Source organism: Hemitrygon akajei, unplaced genomic scaffold (assembly GCF_048418815.1).
Source record: "Hemitrygon akajei unplaced genomic scaffold, sHemAka1.3 Scf000045, whole genome shotgun sequence".
Lineage (NCBI taxonomy): Eukaryota > Metazoa > Chordata > Chondrichthyes > Myliobatiformes > Dasyatidae > Hemitrygon > Hemitrygon akajei.
The window spans coordinates 1,830,309-1,842,329 of record NW_027331931.1 but is presented as its reverse complement, the minus strand read 5'-3'; the positions used below and the strand labels follow the sequence as shown (position 1 = coordinate 1,842,329).

The following is a 12,021-nucleotide window of genomic DNA, read 5'->3' as shown; positions in this document are numbered from 1 at the left end:
AGAGCAGGATGTGGGGAGAGTGATGGGGAGAGGAGGATAGGGTGGGAAGTGTGGTGGAGAGAGGAGGATAGGGTGGGGCGAGAGGTGGGGATAGGAGGATAGGGTGGGGAGAGTGGTAGAGAGAGGATAGGGTGGGGAGAGGTTAAGGAGAGGAGGATAGGGAGGGGAGGGGTGGAGAGAGGAGGATAGGGTGGATTGAGGGGTGGAGAGAAGAGGATAGGGTGGGGAGAGGGGTGGAGAGAGCAGGATAGGGTGGGGTGAGAGGTGGAGATCAGAGGAGAGGTTGGACAGAGGAGTGGTTAGAGGAGGATAGGGTTGGGAGAGGGGTGGATAGAGGAGGACAGGGTGGGGATGGTGGAGCGAGGAGGATAGGGTGGAGAGTGGAGGATAGGGTGGGGAGGTATGGAGAGAAGTGATAGGCTGCGGAGAGGGGTGGATAGAGGAGGATAGGGTGGGGAGGTGTGGAGAGGGGGGATAGGGTGGGGAGAGGAGTGGAGAGAGGAGGATAGGGTGGGGAGAGAGCTGGAGAGAGCAGGATGTGGGGAGAGTGATGGGGAGAGGAGGATAGGGTGGGAAGTGTGGTGGAGAGAGGAGGATAGGGTGGGGCGAGAGGTGGGGATAGGAGGATAGGGTGGGGAGAGGGGTAAGGAGAGGAGGATAGGGAGGGGAGGGGTGGAGAGAGGAGGATAGGGAGGGGAGAGAGGTGGAGAGAGGAGGATAGGGTGGAGAGTGGAGGATAGGGTGGGGAGGTATGGAGAGAAGTGAAAGGCTGCGGAGAGGGGTGGATAGAGGAGGATAGGGTGGGGAGAGATGTGGGGATAGGATAGGGTGGGGAGAGGGGTAGAGAGAGTAGGATAGGATGGGGAGGGGTGGAGAGAGGAGGATAGGGTGGGGAGGGGTGGAGAGAGGAGGATAGGGTGGGGAGGTGTGGAGAGGGCGGATAGGGTGGGGAGAGGAGTGGAGAGAGGAGGATAGGGTGGGGAGAGAGCTGGAGAGAGCAGGATGTGGGGAGAGTGATGGGAGAGGAGGATAGGGTGGGAAGTGTGGTGGAGAGAGGAGGATAGGGTGGGACGAGAGGTGGGGATAGGAGGATAGGGTGGGGAGAGGGGTAGAGAGAGGAGGATAGGGTGGGGAGAGGGGTAAGGAGAGGTTAGGGAGGGGAGGGGTGGAGAGAGGAGGATAGGGTGGGGAGAGAGGTGGAGAGAGGAGGATAGGGTGGATTGAGGGGTGGAGAGAAGAGGATAGGGTGGGGAGAGGGGTGGAGAGAGGAGGATAGGGTGGGGTGAGAGGTGGAGATCAGAGGAGAGGTTGGACAGAGGAGTGGTTAGAGGAGGATAGGGTTGGGAGAGGGGTGGAGGGAGGATGATAGGGTGGGGAGTGGGGTGGAGAGAGGAGTATAGGGTGGGGAAGGTGGAGAGTGGACGACAGGGTGGCGAGAGGAGTGGAGAGAGGATAGTGTGGTGAGAGAAATGTTGGGGAAGAGATGGATAGAGGGGACTGAGGGAGAGAGAGGCTGAGGGAGTGGGTAGTGGGTCTCATCACCTCTCCTCACCTTCTCTTTCTCCCCTCCCCTCCTCAATCTGTTTCCTCCCTCTCCCCCACCCTGCAGAAAATGGTGGTGATCCACGCCAACCAGCCCGCACCATCAGACCTCGCCTCCGTCTTCTCCGGCAAGCCGGCGCCCACTCCTGCCTTTGACGGGCCCCAGTGACGACACGTCCCCCTACTCCACCGGACCGCCTGAAGGATTCGGGCCGAGCGATCTGAGGCTCAGCCCGAAAGAAAAGTCAAAGCAGGACTTTCGAGATTGAGGAGGGGAGGGGAGGGTAACGGTGCTAGCCTCTTCCCGTAGTCACATTCCTCCCCCGTGGGAACCCCCCAGTTCTTGCTCCCTTGTTACGAGCTACACTCTCCCACCCTCGGCTCCCGTCAATCCTGAAACACTCCGCTCTCTGTCCCCTCGCTCTCCCCTCTATCACCTCCCATCACACCCTGACTGGTGGCCATTTTGTGATGGTTACATTGACAACCGCTCTCCCACCATTGTAGAATGGGGCAAACCCTTTCCTCACCTTCCACTCACTTCCCTTCCTGTTTATCCAATCTCAACTCCTCATCCCTCCTCTCCTTCCCCTCGGTGCCCACTCTCACATCTCTCCATTTAACCTTCTGCCGACAGCCATATTGTGACAGGGTCTGATCCTCCCTCCCACTTCCTCCACCACGAAGTGTCACTTCCTCACACTCGCCATCTTGTCACCCTCCTTCCCATCCCATCACTCGCAAACCCCTTCCCTCCCTCCCCTCGCTCTCCTCTCCCAGCCATCTCGACGCTCTGCATCGTATGCTGGTTGGGGCTGCCATTTTGCGATGTCAATCTTCGCCTCTCCTCATCGCCCTCTTTCTCTCTCTCTGTTACCCGGTGAGTCACTCTCCTACTCACTCCGTCACTCCTGACACCCTTTCCCCTCTCTGGCCCTTGCCCTTTCTCCCGCCATCCACCACATTTTGGTGAACAATTTCTGATGGGAAATTTCGCTCCCCCACCCAATCCCTTCTCCCACGTCCGTTGAGTGAGTCGCTCCCCTCTCCCTCGTTGAGACAATGATCTCCCCGATCCATCAGCCCTGACCGCGTCCCCGACCCCCGCTCCCCCTTTCTCCTTCCCACGCCCCACTTTTTTGCAGCTCGTCTTATTTGCGAAGGAAATGTCACCACCCATTCATCCTCCACTATTGAAAACGTCACTCCCCCACACCCCACATCCTGTCCAATCAAACCACTCCCTCCCGTCCCATCACTTTCCCTCTCTCCCCGTCCCATCACTCCCCTTTCCTTCCTGTCGTTTCACTCCTTCTCACCCCGTCTATATCTTCTCCACGTCGGCCACCAGTTTGTGACAGGAACTTTCGCCCCTCACCTTTCCGTCCCCTATTGATCAGTGACTTCGCCACGCTCACCGTCTCATCAGTCCACTCCTTGTCCCATCACACCTCTTCCTCCCAAACCCCTCACCCTTCCTCCCCAAAACCCACATGTATATGTGTGTGCGTGATCTGAGATATATACATTAGTTTATTCGATGACAAAATTATCAGAATTAAAACATATATACGGTACCCAAGACGATATAAAACACAAATTAAAATACTGTTATTACAATCAGTAACACACTCGATCCCGGGATTGTATCCATGGGCACCGCATGTTCCTTCACCATAGATTCTGTGTGCGACAGTGGCCATTGTAAGTCAGTGTCTCACTCCATCCCTGGCGGCCACATTAACCAAGGGTTCGCCCATTTTAAATCAGCGCGTCCCTCCCTCTCTTGTGCTCACTTCTACCAAAGCCGCCACTCCCTCGCCAGCGGCCATTTCCAGTGAAGCGTCGGCCATTTGAAGTCAACGTATCCTTCACTCCTTCTCTGCCGATCACTGAAACCAAGGCGCCGCTCCCTCCTTGGTCCCGTTTCAACTCGGCCGAACGGGGTCTCCTTCAGTCACCACATCTCTCCCTTTTCCTCAACAAAATTAACGATAGTGACAGCCGTTTTCAATCGCAGTCTCACCCCCTTCCTTCCCGGAGCCCACTTTAAACAAGGTATCGCGAACCCTAAACTGCCCTGTCAGGCATTTTAAGCGAAACAACGGCTATTTTATGTCAGAGCGTCACTCTCTCCCATTAGATCATTGTACATCGACCTATTACCCCCTCTCTCTTCTCAATGTGCCACTGTCTCAATTTCGGCCATTTTTCCCGGTGCATCTCTCCCTCCCTGTTGACCATTTGAAGTCTGTCCATCACTCTCTCCCTGTCGGCCATTGTAACAAAGGAATCAGGGACTACTATTTCAGGTCGGACCGCCACTCCCTCGGATTTGTCAGTGCATCCCTCCCTCCCTGGTGATCATTTTCACTGCGTGCGTCACCCCCTCCCTGGTGACACTGTTATCTCGGCGCAACACTCTGCCCCGGTAATAATATTATATTCAGGCTTTAATCCAGAATCCTATTTTAATCAGCAGATAACTCCCCCCTCCCCGCGTTAAAATTTTCAGTCAGTGTGTCATCCCCACCCTGTCGGTCATTTTAACTCTGCCTGTCACTCCCACTCTCTTGTCAGTGTATCACTCCCTCCCTGCCGGCCATGAGAAACAAGGTGACCACAGCCATCTTAATTCCGCCCATCGCCCCCTCCCTGGCGTCCATTGTCACTCAGCCCATCGCTTTCTCCCCGGAGACCATTTTCAGTCAACCTTTCACTCCCTCCCTGGTGACCATTCTAAATCCTTCTGTCGTTCCCTCCCTGGTCACCATTTTCAATCGGGGGGCTGGAGGGGGACAGATAGCCAGAATGGGAGTTCGGTGGAGATGAGATCCTGGGCACCCAGACTCTGCCAGTCCGACCTCCCTCAGCCTGGAGCTGAGACGCTACTGTGTCAGTGTGAGGAGCTCCGACCCACTGTTGCAGTGCACAGGGTGCGGGGGGCAGCAGAAACCTCAAATAAAACTCGAGTCCGGCACCAGGACAGGAAGTTACAGTGGTTTATTGATTTCATCATGACAAATGTAAATCAAACAATGTGTGAGCTGCTGACGTGCGGGAATAAATAAGCTGCTCCCGACTCACTCACAGTCACACACAATTAACTGACCGGCGACAACGAGTGACCGGTTGAATAATCAGTCCCGTTTCTCACCGTCACTCTGCATCGGGGAACCGACGATTATAAAATCACACTTCAGGGCCGTGTCCGGGATCGCTGCAGATCCAGGGTCACTGCCGAGGGATTTGTCAATTTAACATCATTATATCGGCCAGGTTGCCGAATGCACCGTCCTCAGCAAAGGGAGCAAAAGGATTCTCTCCCGGGATAATCCCACCCCGGGAAACCGGTGTCCCAGACTGAGCCCCGGACCCCCGAGCTCTTCCTGTCTGGGTAATTCTCCGGGGTGTCACGTGGGAGAGCCTCGAACCCGCACATCCGGCGGAAGCTGACCCGCCGGACAACAGGCGGAATGACGTCACGGCGGGACCGTTCCAAGCGACACACAGCGCGAGACCTGAGCCGGTTCAGTTAAAACTGTTGAGAGTTGAACCAGGCGCGCGGCCATTAAAGGTAAGGGCGGGAATTAAAGGGGAGGGCAGGGAATCGACCAAATGTCCCCATCCCGCGGGCGGGGATGTTCACACATTCAGATGTTCACACGGCCACTCTCAGTCCGGGTCTGGATTCCCGCAGAGATCCCAGTTCCTTCCTCCCGGTCACACTGAACCGATTCCCCCCCAGCCTGAAACAGATGGGAGAATAAAGATAAAATAAACAGATTACACAACAGTGTCAGTAACAGGGACTGGGGTTAATGTTTCAACAACACTCACAGACAAATATCACCAGAAAACCCGCGGATCCGCTGATATTTTATCACATTGAACATTAACACAAACACTCACTCGATCTGCTTCAGTCTCGGGAGGGTCAGTATGAGGCGGTGGAGAGCGGGGACAGATCCGTCTGTCAGAGAGTTAAATTCCAGGTTCAACTCCGTCAGTGATGGGTTTGTACTGAGAGCGGAGACGAGATCCTCGGCACCAGAATCTGTGAGACCGACCTCCCTCAGCCTGGAGATGAGAGAGAGTGAGGGTGAAGGACACAGAGAGACAGGAGACGGAACAAATCCCCAGTGTTTATCAGTAACACAATTACTGATCACATTAATGTTCAGTGTCAGACACCCAGTGACTGTAAACACAATCTCCCACAGTCTGGTTCTTACCACAGTTTCTGTATTTTACACTCCGGGTCCCTCAGAGCCGCAGACACCAGTTTCACTCCTGAATCACCAAGTTTATTAGAACCCAGGTTCAGCTCCGTCAGTGATCGGATTGTACTGAGAGCAGAGGCGAGATCCGCGGCTCCAGAATCTGTGAGACCGACATCCCACAGCCTAGAGATGACAGAGAGTGAGGGTGAAGGAAACAGAGAGACAGGAGACGGTAGAAATCCCCAGTGTTTATCAGTAACACAATTACTGATCACATTAATGTTCAGTGTCAGACACCCAGTGACTGTAAACACAATCTCCCACAGTCTGGTACTTACCGCAGTTCCTGTATTTTACACTCCGGGTTCCTCAGAGCCGCAGACACCAGTTTCACTCCTGAATCTCCCAGTTTATTATCACTCAGGTTCAGCTCCGTCAGTGATGGGTTTGTACTGAGAGCGGAGACGAGATCCTCGGCACCAGAATCTGTGAGACCGACCTCCCTCAGCCTGGAGATGAGAGAGAGTGAGGGTGAAGGACACAGAGACACAGGAGACGGTACAAATCCCCAGTGTTTATCAGTAACAGAATTGCTGATTTTTTTCTTCAGCACGACTGTGCAAGTCAGCCAGTGAAAACAGCGAGAAGAGTTTAAAAGGAAGACAGATTTACAGAGTGAGCGTCAGAGGAGCGGGAGACAGAGTAGGAAGGCTTTGGCTCAACGGGGCTTCGGCGATAAAGGGTCGAGGCGAGGTAGGTTATCTGTTGACAATACAGACAGAGAGTATGTGTGTGAGGCTGGTTTTCTGTGCTCGGTGTCAGAAGTGGGAGATCCTGGAGACTCCCAGCCTCCTGGACGGCAACATCTGCACCCGGTGTGTCGAGCTGCAGATCCTTAGGGACCGAGTTAGGGAACTGGAGATGCAGCTCGGTGACTTTCGTCTGGTCAGGGAGAGTGCGGAGGTGATAGAGAGGAGCTACAGGCAGGTGCTCACACCGGGGCCACGGGAGACTGAAGAAGTGGGTCAGAGTCAGGACAGGGAAGGCCAAGAAGCATGTACTAGAGAGTACCCCAGTAGCTGTACCCCTTGACGATAAGTACCCCTGTTCGAGTACTGCCGGAGGGGGATGGCCTATGGGTTGGGGAGCATCAGTGTCAGTGCCTCTGGCACAGAGTCTGGCCCTGTGGCTCAGGAGGGCAGGGAAAGGAAGAGGAAGGCAGCAGAGATAGGGGACTATAGTCAGGGGGTCAGACAAACGATTCTGTGGACGCAGGAAAGAAACTCGGATGGTAGTTTGTCTCGCAGGTGCCAGGGTCCGGGATGTTTCTGATCACGTCCAAGATATCCTGCAGTGGGAGCGAGAACAGCCAGAGGTCGTGGGACATATTGGTACCAGTGACTGGCAGGAAAAGGGAAGAGGTCCTGAAAACAGACTACAGGGAGTTAGGAAGGAAGTTGAGAAACAGGACCTCAAAGGTAGTGATCTTGGAATTACTGCCTGTGCAACATGACAGTGAGAATAAGATTAGGATGAGGTGGAGGATAAACGCATTGACTGAGGGATTGGAGCAGGAGGCAGGGATTCAGATTTCTGGATCATTGGGACCTCTTTTGGAGCAGGTGTGACCTGCACAAAAATGACGGGTTGCACTTGAATCCCGGGGCACCAATATCCTGGCAGCAAAGTTTGCTAAGGCTACTGGGGAGAGTTTAAACTAGAATTGCTGGGGGGAGGGAACCAAATTGATGTGATGGAGGAGAGGAAGGTTGGCTCACAAATAGAGAGAATTTGGAGACAGTGTGAAAGGGAGGATGCGCAGGTGATAGAGAAGGGAGGCACTCAGTCCGATGGTTTGAGATGTGTCTATTTTAATGCAAGGAGTATGATGAATAGAACGGATGAGCTTAGAGCGTGGATCAGCTCTCGGAGCTATGATGTGGTGGTCATTACAGAGACTTGGATGGTGCAGGGGTAGGAACGGCTGCTTCAAGTGTCAGGATTTAATTGTTTCAGAAAGGACAGGGAGGGAGGCAAAAGAGGTGGGGACCTGTCACTGTTGATCAGAGATAGTGTCACGGCTACAGAAAAGGAGGAAGTCATGGAGGGTTTGTCTAAGGTGTCTCTGTGGGTGGAAGTTAGGAACAGGAAGGGGTCAGTAACTCTACTGGGTGTTTTGTGTAGACCACCCAATGGTAACAGGGACATCGAGGAGCAGATAGGGAGACAGATTCTGGAAAGGAGTTTTAATAACAGGGTTGTTGAGGTGTGAGGTTTTAAATTCCCAAATATTGATTGGCATCTCCCTAGAGTGAGGGGTTTAGATGGGGTGGAATTTGTTAGGTGTGTTCAGGAAGGTTTCTTAACACAATATGTAGATAAGCCTACAAGAGGAGAGGCTGTGCTTGATCTGCTATTGGGAAATGAACCTGGCCTGGTGTCAGGTATCTCAGTGGGAGAGCATTTTGGAGATAGTGATCACAGTTCTATCTCTTTTACCATAGCATTAGAGAGGGATAGGATCAGGCAAGCTTGGGAAACCTTTAATTAGAGTAAGGGAAACTATGAGCCTATAAGGCTGGAACTTGTAAGCATAAATTGGAAACAGATGCGCTCAGGGAAACATACTGAAGAAATGTAGAAAATGTTCAGGGGATATTTGCGTGGGGTTCTGAGTTTGTACGTTCCAATGAGACATGGAAAGGATGGTAGGGTACAAGATCCATGGTGCACAAAGGCCGTTGTAAATCTAGTCAAGAAGAAAAGAAGAGCTTATGAAAGGTTCAAAAAACGAGGTAATGACATGAATCTGGAAGATTATAAGGCTCGCAGGAAGGAGCTTAAGAGTGAAATCAGGAGAGCTGAAGGGACTATGAGAAGGGCTTGGCAGACAGGATTAAGGAAAACCCCAAAGCATTCTGCAAGTATGTGAAGAGCAAGAGGACAAGATGTGAAAGAATAAGACCAAACAAGTGTGACAATGGAAAAGTGCGTATGGAACCAGAGGAAATAGCGGAGGTATTTAATGAATCATTTGCTTCAGCATTCATGACGGAAAAGGATCTTGGCGATTGTAGGGATGAATTGCAGTGGACTGAAAAAATTGAAAATGTAGTTATTAAGAAAGAGGATGTGGTGGAGCTTTTGGAAAGCATCAATTTGGATAAGTCACCGTGACTGGAAGAGATGTACACCAGGCTACTGTGGGAAGCGAGGGAGGGGATTGCTGAGCCTCTGGCAATGATCTTTGCATCATCAATGAGGATGTGAGAGGTTCTGGAGGATTGGAGGGTTGGGAATGTTGTTCACTTATTCAAGAAAGTGAGTAGGGATAGCCCAGGAAATTATAGGCTAGTGAGTCTTACTTCAGTGGTTGGTAAGTTGATGGAGAAGATCCTGAGAGGTAGGGAGAGGCAAAATATGATTAGGAATAGACAGCAAGGCTTTGTGAAAGGCAGGTCGTGCCTTACGAGCCTGACTGATTTTTTTGAGGATGTGACTAAACACATTGATGGAGGTAGAGCAGTAGATGTAGTGTATATGGATTTCAGCAAGGCATTTGATAAGGTACCCCATGCAAGGCTTATTGAGAAAGTAAGGAGGCCTGGGATCCAAGGGGACATCGCTTTGTGGATCCGGAACTGACTTGCCCACAGAAGGCAAAGAATGGTTGTAGACGGGTCATATTCTGCATGGAGGCCGGTGACCAGTGGAGTGCCTCAGAGATCTGTTCTGGGACCCCAAGTCTTTGTGATTTTTATAAATGACCTGGATGAGGAAGTGGAGGGATGGATAAGTAAATTTGATGATGACACAAAGGTTGGGGGTGTTGTGGATAGTGTGGAGGGTTGTCCAAGGTTACAACGGGACATTGACAGGATGCAAAACTGGGCTGAGAATTGGCAAATGGAGTTCAACCCAAATAAGTGTGAAGTGGTTCACTTTGGTAGGTCAAATATGATGGCAGAATATAGTATTATTGGTAAGTCTTGGCAGTGTGGATGATCAGAGGGATCTTGGGGTCTGAGTACATAGGACACTCAAAGCTGCTATGCAGGTTGACTCTGTAATTAAGACGGCGTACAGTGTAATGGCCTTCAGCAGTAGTGGGATTGAGTTTAAGAGTTGAGAGGTAATGTTTAAGAGTTGAGAGGTTATGAAGGGGATAGATCGAGTTGACGTGGATAGGCTTTTTCCGTTGAGAGTAGGGGAGATTCAAACAAGAGGACATGATCTGAGAGTTAGGCGGCAAAGGTTTAAGGGTAACACGAGGGGGAATTTCTTTACTCAGAGAGTGGTGGCTGTGAATGAGCTTCCAGTAGAAGTGGTAGAGGCAGGTTCAGTATTGTAATTTAAAGTAAAATTGGATAGGTAAGTAGACAGGAAAGGAATGGAGGGTTACGGGCTGAGTGGGAGCCAGTGCGAGTAGGTGAGAGTAAGCGTTTGGCATGGACTACAAGGGCCGAGATGTCCTGTTTCCATGCTGTAATTGTTATATGGTTATATGTTGCAGCACTATAGGACCCTGGTCAGACCCTACTTGGAGTACTGTGCTCAATCCTGGTGTCCTCACTATAGGAAGGACGTGGAAACCATTAGAAAGGGTGCAGAGGAGATTTACAAGGATTTTGCCTGGATTGGGGACCAAGCCTTATGAGAATAAGTTGAGTGAACTCAGCCTTTTCTCTTGGAGAGACAGAGGATGAGAGGTGATTTGATAGAGGCGTACAAGATAATGAGAGGCATTGATCATGTGGTTCATCAGAGGCTTTTCCCCAGGGCTGAAATGGTTAGCACAAGAGGGCATAGTTTTAAAGTGCTTCGAATTAGGTACAGAGGAGATGTCAGGGGTAAGATTTTTTTACGCAGAGATTGGTGAGTGCGTGGAAAGGGCTGCTGGAGGCGGAAACGATAGGGTCTTTTAATTCCAGAATGGCTACATGGAGCTTAGAAATATAGTGGGCTATGGGTAAAACCGAGGTAATTATAAGGTAGTGACATGTTCGGCACAGCTTTGTGGGCCGAAGGGCCTCTATTGTACTGTATGTTTTCTATGTTTCTTTGTTTTTGCTGATCACATTAATGTTCAGTGTCAGACACCCAGTGACTGTAAACACAATCTCCCACAGCCTGGTACTTACCGCAGTTTCTGTATTTTACACTCTGGGTTCCTCAGAGCCGCAGACACCAGTTTCACTCCTGAATCTCCCATTTTATTCTGCCCAAGTCTAAACACAAACAGACAGATTGATGAACAAAGTGATTCAAACCGTGGGTTTAGCGGAATTTCTCTCGCTCGGATATTTCAGGAAACATTAAAACCTTCAGTAAATCACTGATCGGAGTTCCCATCTCAGTCATTGCCCCTCACTGCCCAGCTCCAGCGTATTCACCAAATGTCGGTAATTTAGTTTGTCGGTGTGACCCTGTAAACTCTCTCATTTCCAGATGGCTAAACAAAATGTTCCTAACAGAAAAGCAGAAATGTCAATGGGACACAGTGAAATAGACCCACCCGAGCTAAAGGGATGGGGAAGAGAGATCCCACAAGAAGAGTGGAGGATGAGAACAGAGAACCCACACGAGAAAGGGTGATGGTGAATAGAGATCCCACAGGAGGAAGTGGGATGGGGAAGAGAGATCCCACAGGTAGAAAGGGGGTAGGGAAGATAAATCCCACCGGAGGAAGGGGGATGGGGATGAGAGATCCCAAAGGAGGAATGGCGAAGGGGAAGAGATAAATCAGCGGAGGTAGGGGGATGGGGAACAGATCCCACAGGAGGAAGGGGGATGGGTAAGAAAGATCCAGCAGGAGGAAGGGGGGAAAGAGAGATCCCACAGGTGGAAAGGGGTGGGGAAGAGATAGATTTCTCAAGAGGAAGGAAGATGTGGAAGAGAGATGCCAAAAGAAGAGTAGGGGATGGGAACAGAGGCCCCACACGAGAAAGGGTAATGGTGAATAGAGATCCCGCAGGAGGAAGGCGGATGTGGAAGAGAGATTCCACAGGAGGAAGTCAGATGAACGAGTGATCCCAAAGGAGGAAGGGTGATGGGGAAGAGATATCCCACAGAAGGAAGGGGGTGGATAAGAGAGACCCAACGTGAGGAAGGGGGATGGGGTATCGAGATCCAACAGCTGGAATGGGGATGGGGAAGAGAGATCCCACAGGAGGAAGGGGGATGGGGAAGAGATAGATCCCTCAAGAGGAAGGCAGATGTGAAGAGAAATCCCAAAAGAAGAGTGGTGGATGGGAAC

General features: G+C 51.4%; 1 protein-coding gene across 1 annotated transcript in view; it reads right to left on the bottom strand.

Moving 5' to 3' along the window:
* Window positions 1-4,529: 4,529 nt before the first annotated feature.
* Window positions 4,530-12,021, bottom strand: part of LOC140720576 (NACHT, LRR and PYD domains-containing protein 3-like) — a 44,379-nt gene continuing 36,887 nt past the window's right edge. The window contains exons 8-12 of the mRNA XM_073035410.1: window positions 10,907-10,993; window positions 6,104-6,274; window positions 5,778-5,948; window positions 5,455-5,622; window positions 4,530-5,291 (exon numbers count right to left, since the gene is read on the bottom strand). Coding sequence (XP_072891511.1) covers window positions 5,204-5,291; window positions 5,455-5,622; window positions 5,778-5,948; window positions 6,104-6,274; window positions 10,907-10,993 — 685 coding nt within the window. The 3' untranslated portion in view covers window positions 4,530-5,203. The remainder of the gene's footprint in view (window positions 5,292-5,454; window positions 5,623-5,777; window positions 5,949-6,103; window positions 6,275-10,906; window positions 10,994-12,021) is intronic.